At 34.8% G+C, this 26,248-nt stretch overlaps 1 protein-coding gene across 1 annotated transcript; it reads left to right on the top strand.

Moving 5' to 3' along the window:
* Positions 1,554-2,862, top strand: LOC109825226. The gene is made up of 2 exons (XM_020392017.1): positions 1,554-1,804; positions 2,513-2,862. The coding sequence occupies exons 1-2, from the start codon at positions 1,664-1,666 to the stop codon at positions 2,699-2,701; spliced, it is 330 nt and encodes a 109-aa protein (XP_020247606.1). The 5' UTR covers positions 1,554-1,663; the 3' UTR covers positions 2,702-2,862.

The following is a 26,248-nucleotide window of genomic DNA, read 5'->3' as shown; positions in this document are numbered from 1 at the left end:
CAATATACAGTTTTTCATTTGGATTTTCAATGTAAATCTTTTGGTGAGGCACATGACATATCCAAGCTCTAGGAATTAATAGTTGGAGGTTTTAAGCTTCTCCCACAAATGTTATGTATTTTAAAAATCAGTAATGATATCCCACAAATGTTATGTATATGCTGTATCTATCTGTTTTTATCTGTTTTTTTCTTTGCTTGTGTAGTACGTGCTTGAGATTGAAACCTGGCTGTTTTTGCCCCCACTGTTACGTACTTTGGCCATAGTAGAAATAATTTATATACAAGTTCCTGGATGTAGAAAAGTAAATGAATATGTTGAGTCAATTTATATTCCACTGTATTATGTGTTTACTACCAAAATTGATGTGCTATTAAATTATTTTTTTCAGCGATCATGTCTTTAAATGATCAATTTAGCATCCATGATGATGGTAGTGATGATGAGAGTACTTCTAAACGTAAAAGAAGACAAACATCAAAAGTTTGGGATCACTTTACGAAGTTATCTACCGATAATGATGAGAAAACTAAAGTTCAATGTAATATGTGTAATCATATTTATGTTGGTGGTCATGGCACTAAGACAATGTTGAGGCACATGGATTCTTGCCCGAAAAGGAACTTAGATGAGGCTGATTCTTCCAGGAAAAGTATGCCACTAAATCAAGAAAAATATAGAGAAATGCTTGCTAGAGTAATTGCATTGCATGGTTATCCATTCACTTTTGTCGAACATTGAGGAAACCGTGAGTTGCATAGTTTTCTAAATTCTGAAGTCAAGCATATTTCAAGGAACACTGCTAAAACAGATTTGATCAAGTTGTACAAGAAAGAGAAAGGAAATCTTAAACAAGCTTTAAAGCTAGTTCCTAGTAGAATTTGTCTAACCACAGATTTATGGACTTCTTCCACCTCTGACTACTATATGTCTCTCACTGCACATTATGTTGATGACTGTTGGATATTGCAGAATAAGATATTAGCTCTATCTCATGTTTCACCCCCATATAGTGGAGCAATTTTAGTAGAGAAGTTATTTCATTTGTTGAAGGATTGGGGTATTGAAAAAAGAATTTTTACTGTTACCTTGGACAATGCATCATATAATGATGTTTTCATGAGAATTTTAAAATATCATCCAGTTTTAGAAGATCATTTTGTTAGTAATGGTGATTTTTTGCATGTGCGGTGTTGTGCTCATATTCTAAATATTGTTGTGCAAGATGGGTTAAAGGTTATTGATAAATCATTGTCTAAGATAAGAGAATGCATCAAGTATGTGAAGAGTCCTCCTGGAAGAAAAAAGAAGTTTACAGAGTGCATTGCACAAACTTGTTCAGGTAAAGCGAAAAAAATTCAGCAGGATGTGTCCAACAGGTGGAATTCTACGTTTCTAATGTTGGAGAGTGTTCTGAACTTTCGTCGGGCATTTGAGCACTTGGAGTCGATTGATCCAAACTTCACTTTTTTGCCATCAAGTGAAGAATGGGTAAAGGCTGAAAATTATCATTTAGTATTTGATTGGGGAAATTTTTATAGTTTGATGGGTCATAAAAGTATTTGAATTTTTATTTCAAATCTATACGTGTTTCGATGGAGTTCTTACTTAAAAGTATTTGAATTTTTATTTCAAGTTTTTACTTTTGTTACCGCCATAGCTGATGACATACCCCTACAGGTTTGAAGAGCATGAAGCCCCGGGTTCAAGATCATTTTTTACTGAGATCATTGCTTCAATTTCAGATATTAAATTTGGGAAGGATGGGAGACACATTCTGAGCCGTGATTACATGACTCTTAAGGTTGAAGCTTCTCAGCTTTTTATCAATAAGTTTTCAATTATTTCCTTTTCTAGATCAGTAAGGAATATAAAGTCTTTTTTCTGATACTGCATCATGATATATGTTAATGCATTCTGTTCGTTATCTGCTACCAAGATTGATAATTGCCTTCATTTCTGCTGTTGCCACCTCTCACACAGACATTTGTGATATACTTAAATAATGAAAACATAAAATAACATTGGATTTTCGGTCTAAAAGTCTTGTTAAACAAGGTTTTATATACATTGTAGTGATTCGATATAGGGATTCAGGCTAAAGATCTCTCTCGCTGTGTGTGTCTGCTCGCCCATGTGTGAGTGCACACACACTTGCCCACTTTCATGTGCATCTGTCTTTTTTCTTTTCTAAACTTTAACTTGTGCCCCAATGTTCTTACACGTGCACAAGAACAAAAGTCCTTCTACAAATCTTTGGGGTTGGCTGTTTGAGTTGTTTTCCTGCTTTCACATTCATAACTGCTGACTGCTGCTATCTATGTAAATGTTCTCCTTTATCCTGACATGGTATTGTCATTGAAAAGAAGATGGGATTGTTCATGGATGTCCTCATGGTTCAAAGGCATTTTGGGTTACTTGCAATGGCATCTTGCTAACTTTCATTGTTCTTGAGCTCAATGGCATTTTGTTTGCAACTTTGCATCTTGTTAACTGACTGTTGATGCTGCAGAGAACCTTGAATTTGTTCAATAAATGGCACAGACGAATTCTGACGAGAAAGCAAGCGCTGCTGCTAAAGCTGTTGTTGGTGCTGCTGCTGCTGCTGCTGCTGCTGCTGTTGCTAAAGTTGCTGAAGTTGCTGAAGCTGCTGCTGCCGAAGCAGTTGTTGCTGATGCTGCAGAGAACCTTGAATTTGTGAGCTAGTAGTACGTCTATAACTGCAGTTATTTTGGTTGATTTTGGTTGATTCTGTAATATGTTTATACTGTTCATGCCTGAACATTTGAAAGATGGGAAATAAGTAGACTATGGTTGTGCTACTATTTTGTTTATAGACGAACTTACTATTCTTCTAGTTTATGATGGCATTTATATCAAGTTATTGATCTTATACAGATCATTGCATACCTTGTGTTTTCTATCTTAATTCATTTAAATATACTCGTAATTTTGTTGTTATTGATCTTTTGGTTTTTGGTTTGGAAATCTGAGGTTAATTTTGCAAATGTGTGAGGTCTGTACTTTTATCCAGGCTTGTATATGGTTAATCATGAATTTGTCTGCATTTGTTTATCTTTGTTTATGTTCCTATCTTTGTTAGTATTTTATCAAAAGCCCCAACAAGTTTGCAAAAAGCTCCCAAAAAGTTTGCAAAAAGCCCACAATAGTTTACAAAAAAAAAACCTCTAAAAGTTTACAAAAAACACCCCAAAAGTATTATATATATATATGTACTATAGTTAAATGGGCAAATGGGCGACCCGTTTATTAAATGGGCGGGCAAAAACCCGCCCATTTAAATAATGTTAAATGGGCCATAAATGGGTAAATGGGCAAAACATGCCCGCCCATTTATGACCCGCCCATTTAAACCCATACCCACCCATTTAACATCTCTACCTAGGAGCATCCCCATTGACCTAAAAGTGAAAAAAGATATAAATGTAAGGTCAGACAACATACATCAGCCATAAAGTAATGTTTGAAACAATTTATTTTAGGTTACAAAAAAATGTAAAATATTTATTTTAGGTTAAAAAAAATGTAAACTATTCAGCCATAAAGTAATGTTTGAAACATGGAGAGGTTGCACACTGCAAAGAGAAGAACACCCTAGTCAAAATCCAAATATGAGAGTTTTAGGTTACAAAAAAAATTCTGTGCAAAGCAAAACATTTAATTTAGGTTACAAAAAAATGTGAAATATTCAGCCATAAAGTAATGTTTGAACTATGGCGAGGTTGCACACTGCAAAGAGAAGAAAACCCTTGCCAAATCCAAATATGAGAATTTTAGGCATTACTTTTAATTCAATTGAGCTAAGCTATGATTGTTTGAGTTATTTGAATATTATACTTCTATCTTTACTTTCTATATACATAAAGATATATATAACCAATATATTTCAAACTTGGATTGAATACAACTGATACTGCATTTATCTATCTCTCTTCAAACTTCTTCAAACTCTATCCCAGTCTTTTTCCTACTATAACCCTTTCTTCTCCTCTACTACCTATCCCAGTCTTTTTCCTACTATAACCCTTTCTTCTCCTCTACTACAAATTTCTTGCTTTGTTTATACTTTAAATTGGTGCTCTAGCAATTAGATTTAGTTCTTCTCCTCTACTACAAATTTCTTGCTTTGTTTATACTTTAAATTGGTGCTCTAGCAATTAGATTTAGAATATAGGGTCAGTTTGAATTTTGTGTGAAAATCAAATAGTAATTGCCTAATTGATCATTAGTTAGGTCAGTATAATATAACAGTTCAGGTCAGATCAGGTGTTATCCCAGTTGAGTACAATCAGTGTGAAATTGGTTCTCCAGCATGGTCAAGAATCAGGTTCTCCACGACTTGGTAGAATCACTAAACAGCCAGTCTAAATTATGTGAAATATAAGGGTTTTAACAAAACTCTCCACGACTTGGTAGAATCACTAAACAGCCAGTCTAAATTATGTGAAATATAAGGGTTTTAACAAAATGGACTTTATTTCAGTGGATGAATAGTACAGCCAGTCTAAATTATGTGAAATATAAGGGTTTTAACAAAATGGACTTTATTTCAGTGGATGAATAGTAGAATTAAAAAGTATTTGGTATTCAGATAACATAGAAACAATTGGTTTGGTTTATTTCAGATGCATGTGGTACCTTTTGCCATGCTAATAAATTCCACTAATAGCTAAAAGGAAAAAACACATGAAAGCACTCAATGCTCACCCAGAACTGGAAGCCACATTGGCCCCACAAGGACCATATGAGCAAGGGAGGAAACACTAGCAACTACTGGCTCTATGTACTATAATTTGAAATGGCATAGGCATTATTGCAGTAAGTGACATGGATGTTGATATCACAGTTAAAGCCAACATACTCCTCCAACATATCTGAGAAATCCTGAACTAAAAATGAAGTCTGACCTGATGTGGTAATGTGCAAATGGAAGGAACGCTGAAATGGCCAGTTATGAGGCTATTGGTCTGGAAATAGGAACAACTTAAGAAGAGGGGGAAAAGAAGAGTGAAGATGCAGGAAAAGCAAGAAAACTAGTCCTCATCCATGCCATACTCGAATCATTTTCATTGATTGATTTATTTCATATATTGTGGTCTTTAAGTAGGCTTTACAATAAAGGATTAAGATATTGGTCTGAAAATAGGAAACTGCAACATAAGAAGAGGAAGAAGAAAAGAAGAGTGAAGATGCAGAGGAAAACAAGAAAACCTGGCCTCAGCTTTGACATACTCACTTAAATCATTTTCATTTAATGATTTATTTCATATATTGTGGTTTTTAAGTAGGCTTGTTTACAATAAGCGATAAAGACAGGATACAACAACTGACTCGAACCAAACTAATTAGTGCATATATTAACATTTGATTTTCAACTAGTCCAGTTGTGTGTAGCAGGTTGTACGATATGCAATAAGTACTCCCCCAAAGCCCCACCCTTTCCGCAATGAATTCCGTCTTTCTTCATTAGTAAAAGTTTAATAAAACTCCAAGACCCAAAAGGATGGAACATAAAGTAAAAGAAAATTGTTTCTAGCACAGTTTCTAGTACAGGGCAATAAATAGTCTGGATATGCTAACAATAAACAAAAAAGCATAAAACAGTGGATCATTGTAAGTGAACAAAAGCTAATCAAAGTAACTAGAAATGATTCTTCTGCCATCTTCTGGATGAAGTTTATAGATGATTCCTCCAAACCACACTTTTGCAGTTTCTTCTCTTAAGATAAATTCGTTTCTTGCTTACCAAAAAGAACCAAGCTGCTAAGCACTCACAAAAGCTGATGAAGCATTTTCAAAACTAACCCATGACCCAGGGCCACTTCTTCAGGTTCGGATAAAGTGTTAGGTTTTTGTTTCAACTGTTCTGTATATTGGAATTGTAATTGTACAGATCAAGTTTAATCTGATTATTAGTTTTCCAGTACTGTGCTTTACATGACTTAAGGAAAACCAGATAATTGAACTTATTACTTGATGCTCACTTTTTAAATGGACACACACTGCTAGAACTTAGAAGAGATGGTAGAACTACTTGGTATTATCGGAAAATTTTTCCTTTTTCCGAGTGTTTTTATTTATTTATTTTTTTTAATTTTTTATAGTTTGTTAGGAAAACATGGAACAGGTAACAATAAAAATTCATTCCCTCATTTAGCCCTGTAAAACATATAGGTACTAACCACAGCACTTGAGATCCCAGTGACTGTGTATTTCAAGTAAATTGATCCAACTGGATTTCAGTTAGAAATAATTATAAAATTACCAGTTTGATGCACCTTGTAGATGACATCTTTATATACAGAAAGCACATCATCCACATTATTATGAAAGAAAAGGTAACATATGAAAATAATAACAATCAAAAATTTTATGATAAAGAGCTCCATGTATACGTATATTGACAGGTTAATAGAAAAACCTTCTCCTCCGTATCATCAAAGCGCTGGGTCAATCTCGCAGAAATTTCTTCATTTTCAGGTGGAGAATACTTCAAATGGTATATCTTTCCTGTAACAGGATCAAGTCTTCTACCGACCACTTTCTCAACAAGAATGTCTTCAGAGACCTAAAGAGAGTCCGTATATGTATCAATCATAAGTTGAATTTGAGAACTAAGCATTTTTGTGAGAGAAAAATGCTTACATCCAAGAGAACGAAAAGATCAGGTCGGATGCCAAGATCCTCCAAGGCTTTTGCCTGAGATAAGCTCCTTGGATACCCATCCAAAAGCCATCCATTTTCTTGAGCATCTGATTGCATCAGTCACTCCCTAACCATCTAAATGAATGCTCCATCTAAGTGAAACAACAGCCATAAAAGTACTAAGGAAAATAATAATATTCTTATACCATGACAACAATTTCATCAGGAACCAACTTGCCCTTCTCCATGTATTCCTTGGCACGCTTCCCATTTTCAGTCCCAGCTGCTACTTCTGCCCTTAATAGATCTCCAGCAGCAATATGCACCAAGCCATACTGCATTTGAGAACTGTTTGATTCAATGTTCATTTTCAAATCAAGCAAGCAATTCATGAATATGGATTATATGAGATGCATATGAGTTATAAGATATCAGTATGTGAAAACTTAACTGCAATAATAAATCTTTTGTCAAACTTCTAGCTATTTCCACCTATGACAAGAGCTATCTCCTACTTTAATCACTGAATAGCATATCCCTTAGAATTGTAAAATCTACAGCACATGAGACAGGATCGAAGTTGAAATGCACCTACACCTAACTTAGAAAATTCAATTCGAGAGGGAAGTCGAGGAAAGTACAAATTTGCTTGATGCATAGTTGCATAAAATAAAAGGCAAACCCTCAAGGCGTAAAAAAAGAGTATGAAAAGATTCTAAATGGGAGAAACTATGTGAACCAAATATTGGTGTGCATTAATACAATCATTGAACCACAACCACCTAAAAGCGATTTATAGCGCAGGCAGCTAAGACAATTGAAAATATTTTGTAAACTTATGGTGAAAGTACGCCCTCAAATATCCGGGCCACAGTTATTAGTTATTGATGTAGCTATCATTTACAAGGTTTGAAGATCAAAGAAAACTGGATAACTCCACCCAATTTCATTCAACACATGCTCGGACAGTTTCCATATAACCTATATCCTTGCCCCCAAGATTAAAAAATCATAAAGACAGGAAAATTTTAAATCAAACTGTCATTTAGCATTTTCGCGAATTTTCTCATTTAGCCAGATAATTTTCCATAAACAGAAAATCATAATTTGCTAATCGTTTTTTTTTTACTCCATCCATAAACAGAAAATCATAATTTGCTAATCGTTTTTTTTTACTCCACCATGAAAACTCAAAGAAAGAACGTATTTATGCTATTAGAAACAACTTTGAAAAAGGAGAAGGAACAAGACGTTAGGTTTATTTATGTGCAGACTAATTACAAGCACCGTGAAAAAAAAATTGCATTCACATAGTTATACACAAATAATGCATCCAGACGAGAAACAAATACACTAAACTATCAAAGGTTTTATCCACCTTCTCCTTGATGAGCTAACATTGTGTTCCCTTCCCAGATGCAGGAGCCCCTGATATCATGATCTTCAAAGGCTCTGTCTTCATAGCCGCAGCAATCTGAATAACACGATAAGCAACAAAGAATTAAGGCAACACTTACAAAGAATATTCACAATAAGAAGATTAGAATACGAAACTACTCTTCGCTAAGCTTCCAATGCATTAACAAAAATAAAACCAACCCATGTCACAAAATTACAACTTTAAGAAAACCCACAAATCAATTTCGAGAATTAAAGCCGAAAAATGGGGTTAGGGGCGCTAACAACAGCTGATCGAGCTACAGGCAAAACCCTCCTTTGAGATCCGGTGGACAAGCGACGATGGCGATGAGGATCATCAAGATGAATGGAATCGATCTGAACAATCGAGGAAGAAGATTGGGGAGCAAAGAATTGCTTGTTGATGTTGGAATGAGGAGCATGAACCACACTATTAACCACACCCCAACACTCTCTATAGTGCAAGTGGGCCATGCATGATATTTCTAAAAAAATATCATGCATGGCCCACTTGCACTATAGAGAGTGTTGGGGTGTGGTTGAGAGTGTGGTTCATGGTGTGTCCCTAGTGGGACTCTTTTAGTTTTATGGAATCTCATTTTTTTTGGCTTTTAATGTTTGTTTCACCCAAAGGATTAGTAATCTAACTTTTATAGAATTGGTCCAATTCCTATTACCATGTTTGGTTCAAAAAGAATAATTTTCTTGGGTTCGTTACTGTAGCAACGGCTAGCCCAATGAACATTTAAAAAACACTGTAGCAACGGATTGAAGCCCCCAAATCCAGATTTCAAGCAATAATTACTGTAGCAACGGCTATTTCCCCTTCTAAAAATTCAGATTTCAATATTCTTAGGCAAATCACTATAGCAACGGCTAGTTGCAACGACTAGTTTAGGGGCTTGGTGGCTATAAATTCACCTTGAGACCTCAAAAATAATCCCATCATTCTCATTTTTCAGCAATAATAAAATTCCCATTGTCTTCAATTTGCTGCTCCGATATCAAGGATGATATCAGAAGAGTGCTGACAGAATTATGAAGTTTATTGCGACTGCAATCTCCGAACACCGATGAAAGTGTGCAAGAATGGTAAAAATAATGGTAGGTGTTATTGGAGGTGTGCAAAATTCCCAAATAAAGAATGCAATTTTTTCGAATGAGCTGAAGAAAGAGGAGAGTCATCAAGCACCCAAGGAAGCCAATATGTCGAAGAAAATAGGTACGGAGATAAATATATTTTGCAATCAAAGAAGCTGAAGAAAGAATTGAGACTTGTCGAAAATCAACTACTAGCTTGGAAAATTTCTGTAATTTTCTTAGCAATTTTTTGTGTTATTTTAATTATTACAAACTTCATGTCATGTACATGTAATTGCAAAAACTATTGAGGATGTAATGAAAATTGTTGTTTAAATTGGGTACAAATTCTAATTGATATTGTATGGCTCAGTAATAGATCAACTTGTCATAATTGATTGCCCCACCTATAACTTACATGCTTATTACAGATTACATTATAAGGATTAATTGCCTCGCCTAGACATTGTCAATTCAATGTAGGCTGCAATCTCATCCTCTTTTGCCTCATCTGGATATAATAAACAATATAAGTTAGATTGCATTCTCAGTAAACGCTGATCATCATCATTGCCACATATCAAGTGCAAGGAGCTGCACAAGCTCAAAACTAAACAGCAAGTAGTCCACAGGCTCGAAAAAACAAAACAGCAACAAACTCAGCAAAGAGGAGCTACACAAGCTCCAAATAAAACAGCAGCAATAAAACAGCAGATAGGGGGTAAACAAGCAACAAACCCCAGCTGCAGCAAGAGCTGCACAAGCTCCATATAACAGGCACAACCCCAAAGAGCATGAAAGATACACATTCTCAAACAAAACAGCACCAAACCCCAGCTTCTGCAGGAGCTACACAAGCTCCAAATAACAAGTATTTTTCAACAAATATTGGAGCTACACAAGCTCAAAAGAAAACAGCAACAAACCCCAGCTGCAGCTCCCAGCTGCAGCAGGAGCTGCACAACTGAGGAAAAACAGGCATAAACCTAAAGAGCAAGGAGCTACACAAGCTCAGAACAACACAGCAAGAATATCGAAGAAGGAGCTACACAAGCCCCAAATAACAGCCACAAATCCAAACGTAATGAGCTAGACAAGATCCAAACAACACAGCAAAAAACACAAGAGCAAGAAGCTACACAAGCTCAGAACGAAACAGCACCAAACTTGAATGCCAAGGAGCTACACAAGCTCAAAAACAAAACAACAACAATCCCAGCAGCAAGGAGCTACACAGGCTCCAAAACAAAACAGCAACAACCCCATTAGCAAGGAGCTACACAGGCTCCAAATAAAACAGCAACAAACCCAGCAAAGGATCTACACAAGCTCAAAAACAAAACAGCAACAACCCCATTAGAATAGGAGCTACACAAGCTCCAAATAAAACAGCAACAAACCCAGCAAATGAGCTACACAAGCTCAAAAACAAAACAGCAACAACCCCATTAGAATAGGAGCTACACAAGCACCAAATAAAACAACAACAAACTCATCTAGCAAGGAGCTACACAAGCTCAGAACGAAACAGCACCAAACCCCAGCTGCAAGGAGCTGCACAAGCTCAAAAACAAAACAACAACAACCCCAGCAGCAAGGAGCTCAAGCTCAAAAACAAAACAACAACAACCCCAGCAGCAAGGAGCTACACAAGCTCCAAGAACAAAACAGCAGCAAACCCAGCAGATAGGGGGTAAGGAGCTACACAAGCTCCAAGAACAAAACAGCAGCAAACCCAGCAGATAGGGGGTAAACAAGCAACAAACCTCAGCTGCAGCAGGAGCTACACAAGCTCCATATAACAGGCACATCCCCAAAGAGCATGAAAGATACACAAGCTCAAACAAAACAGCACTAAACCCCAGCTGCAGCAGGAGCTGCACAAGCTCAAAATAACAGGTATTTTTCAACAAAGATTGGAGCTACACAAGCTCAAAACAAAACAGCAACAAACCGCAGCTGCAGCAGGAGCTGCACAACTGAGGAAAAACAGGCACAAACCCATTAGCAAGGAGCTACACAAGCTCAGAATAAAACAGCAACAAACCCAGCTAGCAAGGAGCTACACAAGATCAAAAGCAAAACAGCAACAACCCCATTAGCAAGGAGCTACACAAGCTCCTAATAAAACAGCAACTAACCCAGCTAGCAAGGAACTACACAAGCTCCAAATAACAGCAACAAACCCAAAGGGATTGAGGAGCTACACAAGCTCCAATCAACACAGCAAAAAACACAAGAGCGAGGAGCTACACAAGCTCCAAAAAATAGTCACAAATCCAAACTCAAGGAGCTACACAAACCCAAGAACAAAACAGCAACAAACCTGATGGCAAAAAAACCCAAAGCCAAAGACTTACTAAAGCAAAGGAGCAACATTAAGAACAACATTGGTCATGCCTATCCATACTTACCTGCACCAAAAGTTAAAAAGTACCAATTCATTAATTACATGACGTCATAGCGTTTTCATAACAAGAAGTATTGCAACATTAATAGTTTGCAAATAACAAAATGATATATGCGCAACAACATATACGTGTGCACGACAAAATGCTCCATCAACATGTAATCCAAATCGCACAAATTAGTTAATATACCAACATTGGTCATTAATCAGGTTGGTAATGTACCTCTGCTGACCTTCCTTTCCTTTTATGAAAAACCTTCTAGCTTCATGTTCATTGTCATATAAGTGATCTAAAATCCTATCCAGGAATTCCTCAGAGTATTCATTCCTATGTTCCTTCAACGCTGCAACCAACTGCTCAGTCCAATGAACAATGTGTTGATTTCTCATGGACTGAGACATTGAGTCAACAAAGGCACATAACATTTCCTCTTCACGATTTGATTTTTTAGGTTTCTTGTTAGAAGATGAATTCATGTTGTCTTTACTCTTAGACTTACATCTAGTTGGTTGTTGTTGGTTACAAGCATCAGATTGTGGTGTAGTTTCACTCTCCTCTGGCTATCATCATTAGGAATAGGTATGGACCTACTAGACCCAATGTTAGCATACACAGGCCTAACAAATTCACCCTTAGCTTGGTCATCACCCATGATAGTTTGTAAATTTTTGAAGTGAGGTAGGGGTTTGTTTATGTACGCTTTGAACTTAGATTTGGATTTGTCCTGCAATAACAAATAATCATAAGTTGTGAACCAAATGTATTAATTACTAATGACAATGTAGATGCTGAATGTTATACCTGAGACCAAGATTTCAAGGTTTCGTCATCCAGTGTAATCATTTTATTTATTTCATCCCACCTAGTTCCACTTATATCAAGGCAAGCATTCATGTCATTGAATTTGTTTCTCAAGCATTTCAAGTGGTTAATGACATGTATATGAGTGAAATCAGTCCTAAATTGCATGTTGATTTTTATCGCTGCCATTTTATAAGCTTCTGCCTTGAAGTTCTTGTCTGGCTTTAGCCCATCTAATGCTAATTCTGCAAGATAAGGAATGAGAACGTCATCGTGCTCTGGAAGCCAAAACTTATTAGCCACACCTCTTGAGTTCAACCTTGCCCCCAGACCCGATTTCTTATGAGCTAATTTTTTCCCTTTTTTTCATTAGTGAAGTGTGCTCCTCACCATAAACATCATGAATAACCTTCTCTGCTAAATCACCAGTGTTTGGTGAAAATTGATTAGGTCCACTACTTTGAGAACTGGCTGTGGGAAATAGCATACCTTGTGGACTGCTTAACATGCTCACGTATGACATTGGTTGCTGTGTCATTCCACCATAATTAACATCATATAATGAGAATGGTGAGAATATATGATGGGGTGAAGAGAAAGGTTGTGGTTGCACAGGCGTGAAGTTCATGTTTATGTTAGCAGCTGGATTTGGCGGAGCATTAGAATGAGAAGGCAGGGGCTGCTTATCTGCCTGATTGTTAACCATACCTAATATATATTGAACAAGTAGACATTATTATTAAAGAAAGCAAAATTAATATATAATATGCATGCATTTAGCAATTTGCGTTAGAAAAGGAATATACGAAACGCCTACATATATAGAAACAACATGAAAAGGTCAAAGATGATAATCGTAGTAATGTTTAGTACACGCTAAGAAACATTAAAATGGATAGTTGCGAATAGTAAGAAAATAATACAAGTTATTACATCGAGATAGAACAAACATCACATTAAGCTAAACCACTTTCCATTGTGTTACCACCATTATACTTTGCACAATAATCTAAGCTAAACCACTTTCCATTGTGTTACCACCATTATACTTTGCACAATAATCCACCCACATCGCCCAAGTAATTTGATCTCGTAGCTCCTTCCATTTATTTCTTTCATCTCGATCCTCTCTCCGTGTCCTAGTTTGAGTATAATCCACCACACTTGCGTCATCTTCATTTGTCACTTCCCCATTATCTTCATCAATGTCTATATTTTCATTTAAAATATCATCATCTGGATCTTCTATAGCAATGAAATTGTGTAACACGGTACACGCTAGTACAATGTCCACTTGAGTGGGAAATGGATAATTTGGCTTCGCCGATAGTATTTTAAACCGGTTCTTCAATATACCAAATGTGCATTCAATTTTTGATCTTAAACTTGAATGCCTTAAATTAAACAACTCTTTTCTATTCTTTGGTGTCCTACCGGTGTGCTCTTTTAGATGATATCGTACACCGTGATATGGGGATATAAAGCCTGGCATTGTGGTGTATCCAGCGTCACATAGGTAATATTTACCTATATTACAATTAAACAATATCTTCATATCACACTATTGACAAGTATTTAATTTTTTCTTAATTGTGAACAAGTAAGAATTAATACCATCATAAACTCGAAGCCCGTAAGGCTGTGGTCTCGACAAAGCATCTTGTAATATCCTATAGTCATTTGCTGCTCCTTCCCACCCAGCTAGGACATAGGTGAATAGTTTATTAGGGGTGCATGCTGCTAGGACGTTTTGTGTCACACCTTTTCTCCCTCTAAAATGGGCAACTAGGTTACTGGGTAATACTGCGTCAACGTGTGTGCCATCTATCATACCAATGCAATCCTATAAAAAAAATATAAGTTATAAAATATTCAATAAAATACATATTCACTTAAAACAGATGTTGAGGTGTATGTATTATTTTTACCTTGAAGTAAGGAAAATAATTTGGGTTGTTTGTAATCTCTGCAGGAACTTCATTTGGACCTTGCTTCATATAGCGATCACGTAACTCATTCATTGCTTGTAGGACTTTATTGAAATACCTACTCACTGTTTCTCTCGATCTTATGAACTCAGTCCTTATTATTCTATTTTTAGTTTTATGCCCCACTATACTCAGGAACATAGCGAGCTGTTCTTCGACTTGTACATGTCTGGAATCCTCTAATAAACCGTTTTCTTTCATTACTGCAGCAAGTTTAAAAAAGGCACTTGGTCTCATTCTAATGTAAGACCGACAACTATCACTATAGCCTTCTAATACATGTTTGAAGTGAGCTTCTCTGCAATAATTTTTTTGGATTATTTCCTCCTTCATACAAGATGAAATCCTCTTGCGCTTAGCACGCATTCTCAGAATACATGTTATTATTGTGACCACCGCAGACACAGCTGTATTAGCACACATCCTCTTCAATTGTTCTTCATCTACGTTATCCATCTAAATCCATTGTAAAATTAGCATATATTTACAACTTAACAGTAATAATGTTTGGAAACTAAAGATAATTAAATAACTTATAAAAATATTAAAATCGTAAAACCATATATCTACATATCCACAAATATATATCAAGTAGTGAAACAACTATTTCAAATTTTGCACCCTAAGCATGCCCGCTGATCAAACAAATATAATTAAGGTTTTCATTCCATGGTTTAGTCATTTGAAGGACTACAACAACAACAACCCCAGAGAACCAAAGCTCAGTAATCAACTATATACCAAAACCCTTGATTCATGAGAGATTAGACATGTAGATGCCAAGCAGTTGCGAATGAAACCCCACTGACAAATAATTCTAATAAAATCAGTAATAAACTATATACCAAATGAAACAACCACCGAACAATGCCCTTGTTTCAATAATTAAACATATACCAAAATCAATAATTCCACTACCAATGTTAATTTCATCAGAGCAAGCACAATTAAATAATCACATTAAAATGGTTAAATTGATTTATACCTGCAGATGCCAAGCTTTTGCGAAGGGAATAATTCAGAAAATGATGTCGTTACCAACAAACCCCACCGGACGGAACAGCCAGCAAACCCAAGAACCTAATAACAATATCAAAGATCAGCGGGAGAAGAACAGCCAGCAAACCCAGAAATTAATGTCGTTACCAACAAACCCCACCAGCAAAGAACAATATCGAAGAACAACGGGTCGCGGGAGAAGCAGAGCCCAAAATCTAGGGCAAACCCACAAACCGAAACCCAAATAATATCGAAGAACAACGGAAGAGGAGGCACGAAGAAGATTGGGGAGAGGCGGGAGAAGAAATGGGGAGTTGCGATTCCAGAGCTAGGGTTCGAAATCGAGAGGATTAGGAATTAGAAAACGAAAACCCCAGAACGATGTTGCGATTCCAGAGCTAGGGTTCGAAATCGAGAGGATTAGGAATTAGAAAACGAAAACCCCAGAACGATGTCAGAATTCTCGCCCAAATCCTCTCCCCCCAGAACGATGTCAGAATTCTCGCCCAAATCCTCTCCCCCCTCTCCGATTTGGGTTTCTTGAAAAAACACCAACTATTGTAACTTTATGGATTTCGTAATCCATAAATTTTTCCCCAGCCAAACTCTAGAATAGGATCCACAAAGATTTCATAAATTACACTTTTGCCATTGTCAGACCCCAAATACTAATCCTTTTCTATAAAAGGGTGAAACAAATAGCCCCTCAGCCCCCAACGTGAACCTCGCGAGAGAACAGAAGAGGGGGGCCCGCCAACGTGAACCTAACAATGCTTTTGGAGGGAGGAATTTTCAAAACAATCCCGTTTACATTTTTAATCCTAAAAAAAGACTCGTTTTTAACTTAATTTCAGAAACCGACCTGGTTTCAGCCTCAGCGCTGAAACCAGGTCAGTTTCTTAAAAAAAAATTTCGAAACTTCACGGGAGTTGAACTCCCGTGAAGTTTAGTAAGCTTTACTAAACTTCACGGGAGTTCAACTCCCGTGAAGTTTCATAGTTCAAAATTTTTTTTTGAATTTTTGAACTATGAAACTTCACGGGAGTTGAACTCCCGTGAAGTTTAGTAAAGCTTACTAAACTTCACGGGAGTTCAACTCCCGTGAAGTTTCGGAATTTTTTTTCTTCAGAAACTGACCTGGTTTCAGCGCTGAGGCTGAAACCAGGTCGGTTTCTGAAATTAAGTTGAAAACGGGTCTTAAAAAGGGATTAAAAGTGTAAACGAGATTGTTTTGAAAATTTGTCCGCTTTTGAAGTGTAGCTCTTAAAAAGGGAATGCCACTTAAATAGCTATGGTCATATGTCCTTTGTATAGTGGATACCGGTGATGTGTCTTTTAATTAGCGTAGTAGGGGAAACGACCAAATCATATCATCATATCACTAGTGTGTACCCGCACATGGCCTTTTTTTTTTGCTACAGTAACTTTTTTAAATGTTTATATAAGTGCTACAATAACATTTTTTTAATGCTAAAATATGCCACCTACTACAGTAATATGCTACAGTAATATTTCTGCACTTCGCGAATTTGTGCTACAATAATACTACTATAGTAATTTACTGTAGTATGAATAGTAAATCTTTGAATCCTCCTATTATTACAGAGGAATAGATATCATATCATATCATACTCCCTTTAAAAGCACAAGTTCGGGAAAATCTTTCGGTAAACAAAAATACTATTGAAATTCAAATACTAATTCATTAAGTAAAAGTATGTTGATAAATTGATGAATTCTTATTGGATATTCATAGTATGAAGATAAGGATATAGTTCAAATTGAAATATAAACCTGAATGAAATTATTAAATGTCAACTTTACAAACCATCATACTCCTTTTAAAAGCACGAGTTTAGAAAAAAAATCGGTAGAAAAAAATACCCTTGAAATTCAAATATTAATTCATTAAGTAAGAGTAAGTTGATAAATTGATGAATTCTTATTGAATATACATAGCATGAAGATAAGGATATAGTTTAAATTAAAATGTAAACATGAATAAAACTATTAAATGCCAAATTCACAAATGTTTACAAGATGAATGGCGTATATGCATAAACGAAACAATTTAACAAGGCAAAATAATGTTTACTTTAAAGATTGAACCCAGAAGAAATGCAGACCTACAAAAGTACATAATGTGGATATGATATCTGCAAAATCCACCAAACAAATTAAAGAGACAAAATCATGCTCAAAAATAAAAATTAAAATTAAAATAAACGACTACGATTGAGGACACAACATGGCAATCTCTCGCCGACTAAAATTCAAGTAGTTTACGGTAGTGCATATATAATCAGTTTCAAAGTTTATTTTTACTATTATTATTTAAATAGAACTCTCTTTATAATTATTATCCTCTCTTAATATATATAAGCTAAAAAATTTTAATAATTTTTGTAGCACTTTCATCTGCTTTTACAGGTATGTATCTTTATTATTTTTTCTTATTAGATTAGATTAGATTATCTTAAAGTAATTAATTATATTTTATATTTAATTTTTTTCATATTAAGAAAATAACAATAATTTTCATAATACTTTTATATCTATTTTCTTCTTATTAGATTAAATTATATTATTTTAAAACAATTAATTATATTGTATATTTAATCTTTTTTAGATCAAAAAATTACGATAATTTTTGCAACACTTTCATTTCCTTCAACATGTATGTGTCTTTGTTATTTTATTCTTATTAGATTGTATTAGATTGTTTAAAAATTATGAATTATAAAACTACAAAAATTTTTACATTGTTTTCATCTATATTTTTCCCTTATTATATTATATTAATGAATTATAAAACTACAAAAATTTTTACATTGTTTTCATCTATATTTTTCCCTTATTATATTATATTAGATTATTTTAAAGTAATTAATTATATTATATATTTGATCTTTTTTCAGATCATAAAGTTTAATTATACTATTGTTATTTAAATAGATGATAATTGTATAAAAGTCAAAGAAAATCTCACACGTATATTAGATCTCAATGCCAATTGTAATACTTAAATATGAGTGTTGATTAAAATAAATTTCACTTATGGGGTTAACTTATATAATCCTACTTTAACCAGATTAGATAATTTAAATTTTTTTCTTTACACCCAAACTCTTTCAGAAAAACCAAAAGAGAGTAGTAATACTATAGCTATATATATATCCACACGACTACAGATATATTAAAAATGAACAAAGAAAATCACACAAACAAAAAAACATATTAATTACCCACACACACCCACTATTTTCAAAACCACTCATCTCTATCTCCATCTATAATATATCCACATACACAAATTAAGCTGCTAGAGTTTCTCCTTACTAACTGCACCATTGATCAACTCTTCTTTTTTCTTTGTACTTCAATTGTATAACATTCATTGCAATGAAGACTCACTTGGGCCCTCTGCCTGCCTTGAGTGCCCAATAAAAAAATTATATACTATGCTTTGTAGTTAGTTAATAATGAGATCCTATCATTATAAACAAGTTAAGTAAAGATTAATAATTCTTAAGAATATACTACGTTCCACTAGCTTCCACTACAAACTTGTTAGTTCAATTTAAGGTTTATTATTTTTTCAGCATCTCAAAGTAGTCTAATTTTATCGAAAAAGATAAGGAAAAAAATGATTGATGTCGGCTCAACAAAAAATGAAACAAAATGAGTGAATGACGCTATTTTCTGAATATTTTATAGAATAGCTTTTTTTAGTATATTAGGAATCTTTCGAAGGGATTTTTATGAACTTTTTAGTATTTGTATATGCTTATGTGGATGTTTCATCATATAAAAGTGTGCTAGGATTATTATTAATCACATCAACAATATATTACTATATTTTTTCAAACTTAACACTATATTTTATGACTAAGATAAACAAATTGGAGATCGATGATTTGATCCAATAAAAAAATATGTTACATGAAGTTTGATATATACAAATTTAAAAAATAATGTTGTGTATGCAAGTATATAAAAGCATATTGATCCCAATTTAACACAAAAATCTATTTTACAAAATTTTTTAAAAATATTTAAATAAATTTTATGGCAAATATAATAATCCATATTATAAATTTTAACTCAAAATAAATCTGACTTATTTTATAGTAAGAAAATAAATATAAAATAAATAATTTTGATATTTAACCACATGTATTGCATGTGCAAAAAAACTATTATATACAAAAGCACGAGTTTGGGAAAATCTTTCGGTAGAAAAAAATATCCTTAAAATTCAAATACTAATTCAATAAGTAAGATTGATAAATTGATTAATTTTTATTGGATATACATAATATGAAGATAATGATATAATTTAAAGTGAAATGTAAACATGAATGATAACAGGAACCTCCAAAGAATTTGATATTTGCAAATAACACCCTCAACATTTCAAAAATTATAGAAACATCTCCAAAGTTTAAATAATAAAAAATCTCCCTGAATTTCTGGAATTTTAAAACTTGCAAACAACAAAGATAAATTCAAGGAATTACCATCAGGCACATGAAAAATTTAAAATTTATAAAAACATAACCTCAAAGTTATAAAAATTACAAACAAAACTCCTTCACAAGTTAAAAGTCACAAAAAACCATGAAATTTCAAAATGTACAACCAGTGTATGGCAAATTTAGAAATTATTAACAGACCACTAAAATTTTAAATTTTACAACAAACAATCCAAAGTTTCAAAAATTGTAAAAATACACCCTCAAAATTTTAGAGTTAAAAGAAATATCTTAGTAATCGAAAACTTTCCACCAACATATGAAATATAGAAATTAAAAGCATCCAACTTAAAATTTAAAATCTTTAAAAAATACTCTCAAAGTTTTAAAATTTACAAAACACATCCTCCAAAATTTAAAAGCACAAAAAAACTTAAAATTTCAAATCTTAGCAAACAAAAGAGTAGTTATTTAATATTATTTCATTAAGCTATCTAAAATTAACTTCCAATTTAAGGTTTATTATTTTTTCAGCATCTCAAAGTAGTCTAATTTTATCGAAAAAGATAAGGAAAAAAATGATTGATGTCGGCTCAACAAAAAATGAAACAAAATGAGTGAATGACGCTATTTTCTGAATATTGATGTCGGCTCAACAAAAAATGAAACAAAATGAGTGAATGACGCTATTTTCTGAATATTTTATAGAATAATTTTTTTTTAGTATATTAGGAATCTTTCGAAGGGATTTTTATGAACTTTTTAGTATTTGTATATGCTTTTGTGGATGTTTCATCATATAAAAGTGTGCTAGGATTATTATTAAACATTAATTTATAATTTTCTTAAAGTTTATCGAGGATTAGGAACAAACTCTATATTCTCTTTTATCTTGTTTTAGCTGACTTTTAACCAATCATCTTATCTTATTGTAAAACCCCGTAAATTTTTTAAAACTACTATGGTAAATAGTATTAAATGATTTATATTATGATAAATATTATTTAATGATAAATGAGCATGATAGTAATTTTTTTGAAACCAATTAAGAGTATATATACATTATACACTGATGTAATTCAAATCTAAAAAAAACAACCAGTTAAGAAAATATATACATTATACACTGATTCAGTTTGAATCTAGAAAAACTCAAAAGAATAAAATTATAGGTCTCTTCAATATCTTTCCAAAGCATCTTAAATCACCTCATTCTGAGGTCGGACAAAAACGTTACAGCCAAAATACCAAAGACTATTTTCCCAATATGACTGTGTTTCCTATTTTAGGTCACATTTGTTTGTTTAGGGTTTGCCTCTATATAGACCTATGTTTATCATGAAAAATTCTTATTTATATCATATTTTTGAACCCTAGCAGCCACCCTCTCCCCTAAAAAAAATCCTAGAGCATATTTTGGTAATTTTTGAGAGCTTTGTGAAGCAAATACCGAGAAGAGGGCGAGATCATCGGTGTTTGGCGAGGGAGAACCTGTTTGCTTGCACCCTTGGATTTTTTAGCAGTGCGTTGAGCCAAGATCATCTTCCTCCAAACCTATCCCCTGTAGAAATTCATATTTTTAATATGTATAATTAGTTAATCTAATGTGTAGTGCTTATTCCAATAATTTTAAATCCTTGTTCTGATGTTAAATCTTAAAATAACAAAGAGGTCAGAAGAATTAAACTTTAATTCATAAAAATAGATGATCATGATTATTAGTTTTCAGATCAATTGATAATTCTTATTTTACATGGCCTGAACCCTAATTGTCGATGTATAGAACTTGAGTCTTGAATATTAAACAATATAGTGATATAAGCTTGTGGATTAAAAACCCTACTTTGATGTGTAGATCTGTGAATATAAATACTAAATGAAGGAAAGGTATTAATTTGATATTTAGAACCATGGTTAATTGCTAAGATGATGAACTAATTAGGTTTTAAACCCTAATTGTACAAACTTAATCTGATTATTAGTTATATTTAAAGTATTTTTAAACCCCAAAGATCATGTTACGATGATAAATAATTGTTTAGTTAAACCCTAGTATGTTAAACACATGAGTAAACATATGTTTATACCTCATAATGATGTTCTATAAGTTCTTTTGTTGAAATTGTCTTACCTTCACGAGACTCAAACCTGAGTCCTAGACTCTAGTTGGTCGACTGAACCGACCGAACCATGTGCATCGGTTGACCGATCCTATCCTGGGTTTGTGTAATTCTTTGTTCGATCGAAGCTTATTTTTACGCATGTTTATGCGAATTGGTCGTCGGTCGACCAATGCCCTAGGATAGTCGACCGACATCATGTCTTGTTTGTGATAATTTTTCTTGCATGTTGTTCATGAACACGGGCTTCAAGATGTACAATGATTTACACGTACGACATAGACGTACACCTATGGAGGCTTGGCACACGCGGACTTCCGAGAAGGGGATAGTTGCGTGTATTATTTTTACCATGACGAGGAAACGATTAGTTAGAACAATATATATGTGTATATGGATACTTTTGATAGGCACAACTAAGTAGTGCTTAAGGTAGTGCGTCGGTATACTGTTGAAGTAGGCCATTGAGCTGTAATTGCAGATGCCTGAATAGGTAGTTCATTTTGCATTGTGCTACGATGAGGCTAGTGAGCCATATTTATAGGATGCCTAAGGAGGCAGTCCGTTCCGTATGGTGATGCGATGAGGATGTCTGAGGAGGCAGTTCGTTCCGCATGGTGATATGACGAGGCTAGTGAGCCGTACCTATAGGATACATGAATAGGTAGTCTGTTCCGCACGATGATGCGATGATGCGATGAGGCTAGTGGGTAGTATTTACTTAGGATGCTTGAATAGGTAGTCTGTTCTGCATAGTAATCCGATAATATCATAGAACTTTGCAAGAGATAGCATTGTGGAATGTATGATAGTTGAGTCTTGAGCGGGAGATCGTTCATGTAAATGGTTCACTGTTGAGTTATATTATGAAGGGCTATATGGTATTATGGATTACACAGGATTATGTACTGGTATTCGTATTTACTACCCAAGGGTAGTATGAGGTATTGGGTTGATATATATGACTTGGTTTGGTTGACATTTTAGTATTGCATTCCTTTATTCTTTTATTCTTAGTTTTGGAGTTAATATTTAGCGATTCACAATTGAGATATATGGTATATACATGAGGGTTTCCTTGCTTGGATTATTTCGCTTGACGTACCAGTCTCGTGCTGTAGGTTTCTAAGTATTAACCCCATCTAGTACAAGGTAAATAATTTTGGTAGACTATGCATATATAGGTAGAGTCTCCATCATATGTAGCAGCCCTTCCTCTAGGGACGAATGGAGATGATCTTGTTAGCACTCTGACGTTGTTGTTTCCCCTTCTTTTTGGCAGCGAATTAGACTTTCAAGAAGCCATAGGGTAACGGAGTTTCCGCATAGTCGTCGTCATTTCTTGATAGACAGCTTGTGCTCCATATTAGTTTAGTATTTGTTTAGTGATTTATAAACTTGTATTTTATTTTAAAGGCTGAGAGCCTTAGTACTATTTTAGTTGACTCTGTGTATTGAGATATTTCACATTTATTTCAGTTCATCAGTTGTACTCTTTTTATTTGGTTAGGACATGATCATATTCTTCGGATATTTTTTTCCTTTGGCATTTTTACTTTTCTTGTAACTTCTTGTACCTGCACTGTTCTTATTTGATTCCACTAGAGAGATATTATTATGATGGTGAAACATGTTATTATACTGTGTGGGTGTATGGCAGGTTTGACATCCTTGGGTTTACCTTGGACTACAGCCTTGTGTGAAACCGGAGGCATGACAGTTGGTATCAGAGCTCTATTTCCAGCATCATTTGGATCATCCTGTGTCTAGTCGTGGAGCTAGGATAGAGTTTCCTAGGAATCATATATAGAGTCCGCTAGGAATTCCTAGAATGAGTGAGGACGTTATATACGTATATCTCAAAATTTACAAATTTTTTTTATGATTACCTTATTTTGATTGAAAAATATTTATGTGAATGATATGTGATACGATTTTCTTATTGTTATATGTTATGTTATATATGTTTGAGATATCATTTACTGTGTCTTTTAAGTTCTTTTCCTGAAATTATAGATGTTAGGATGAGCTGGGCAAGTTGATGCAGAGCCCGAGCCACAACATACTCCACAGTACTTGATTGGCCTTATAGTACTGCTTGTAACCCAGTTAGCAGCGATAGAGGAGCAAATGGCAAATCAAGTTTCGTCGGCAAAACCATCTTCTATGATTCCATCATTACCCATACCAGTGGTGCCTATTGTAGAGGCATACCTAGGAGTTACGCCAACACCAACCATGGTTAGAGCCGCAAAGCAAGAAGGGAGACTTCAAACATAGCGATCCAGAGATAGGGGCAAGAACAAGAGAACATTTTTAGGAATTGGAGGACCTCAATAGCAGAGCTAACCTCGTCTGAGTGATCAATTGTAACACCAGCAATATGGTACTAGTCCGAAGGAACAATAGGATAAGAGAGCGCCAAAGTAGCGCAAATTTCGGGGTGCTTGTTTTCACTGGCATAAGTTCACCGGTCATAGAGCCGCAGAGTGTCCCAGAGCACCAGCAAGAAGTCAGCAAGGCAAGAAATAGGGTCAACAGCAGGACCGTGGATAGGGCCTAGGCTAGGACCAACAATAGAGATTTGAGACACCACCATCAGCTTTGAGGATTGAGGGTCAGATGCACGCTATTCAGGAGTTACCTCAGAGTCAGATAGTTTCGTATTCTGCAGAGCCTTCAGCGTAGCAGACCATAGTTTCTGGTTGAGTTTTTGTAATGTACCACGTGATCATGATGCGAACAGAGCCGTAGTGGAAGGTACGTTCTTGGTGAACTCCTTACCAAGTCGTATATCTCTGATTCAAGAGCTTAGCATTCCTCTTATCCGTTATGCTATCTCAGATAGACTTCAGTTAGTTTGCACTTTTCCTAGACATTCTTTTATCAGTTTTTACTCCTTTGGGAGAGATATCACTCTTAGGAAGTATCTGTAGGAGATGCATTATTAGTTTAGATAAGTCTAAAATCGTAGTTGACTAGATCCTCCTGTGTATGTCCGAATTCAACGTGATTCTTGGTATAGATTGGCTACCATCCTACCATGTCAGTCAACTATTTTATTAAAAATAGTCAGCTCGCAAACGCTCGATAGGCTTGAATAGATAGTAGCAACCTCATAAGGTAACCAGAATGCGGAGTCATTTCTGGCATACATTGAGGAGGTGATGATGCGATATCAGGGTGCACATTTGAGTGAGACCGGAGTCGTCTCAGAGTAGCAGGATATTTTTCAGGACATACCTGGATTACCTTCAGTGAGAGAGGTTGAGTTTTGCATCAAGATATAGCTAGGCACAACACTGATATCCTGAACACCTTATCGCATGGCACCGTTGAGATGAGTGAGCTATAGATTTAGTTAAATGAGCTATTATCTCAGGGCTTTATTCATCGGAGTCATTCTCCGTGGGGAGCACTGATCCTCTTCTTAAAGAAGAAGGACGACAACATATGTCTGTGTATAGATTATTGTCAGTTGAATAAGGTCACCAACCAGAACAGGTACCCATTACTAAGGATTTATGACTTATTCGACTAGTTGTAGGGAGTATAGTGTTTCTCAAAAGTTTATCTTCATTCTGGCTATCATCAGTTACAGGTTTGTAAGATGGATATTTTTTAAGACCGCCTTCCTGACTCGATATGGGTCTTTCGAGTTTTTTGTTATGCCATTTGGGATAACCAATGCACCCGCGGTATTCATGGATTTTATGAACTAGATTTTTCGTCCATATTTGGACCAGTTCATGGTAGTATTTATCGATAACATCCTTATTTATTCGAGATCGGAGGCTGAGCGGGAGCAACACCTTCGTCTAATATTGCAAAATTTGTGGGAGCACTAGTCGTATGCTAAATTTAGCAAATACAAGTTTTAGCTTTCGAAGATTAGATTTTGGGCCACATAATTAGCAAAGAGGGCATTGCTATTGAACCAGCCAAGTGGGGCCAGTTCTTTATTAGGAACATTAGCTGCACATCCATCATGGATGTACAAAGTAATCAACACTTAATTGGGGAACTCTTGGATTCAAATCCGAAAGGAAAAAATTTTCAAGAACCCAAGGCAGATTGGACCATCAGATAAGATGTAAGACTTTGAAAGAAAAGTCGGATTGTAATACCCAAGAATCCGTAGTCGAAGGAGGATATATTTGATGAAGTCGGTGTACTTCTTACACATTAAGATAACTTACACGACAGAGACTTATGCTCAGATATTCATCCGGGAGATTGTACATGTTTGGATCAGAAATTTCTATTTTCATTATCATCGAATCTATTAT

The sequence above is a fragment of the Asparagus officinalis genome, chromosome 10 (assembly GCF_001876935.1).
Source record: "Asparagus officinalis chromosome 10, Aspof.V1, whole genome shotgun sequence".
Taxonomy (NCBI): Eukaryota; Viridiplantae; Streptophyta; class Magnoliopsida; order Asparagales; family Asparagaceae; genus Asparagus; species Asparagus officinalis.
This window is presented reverse-complemented; position numbering and strand designations above follow the sequence as displayed.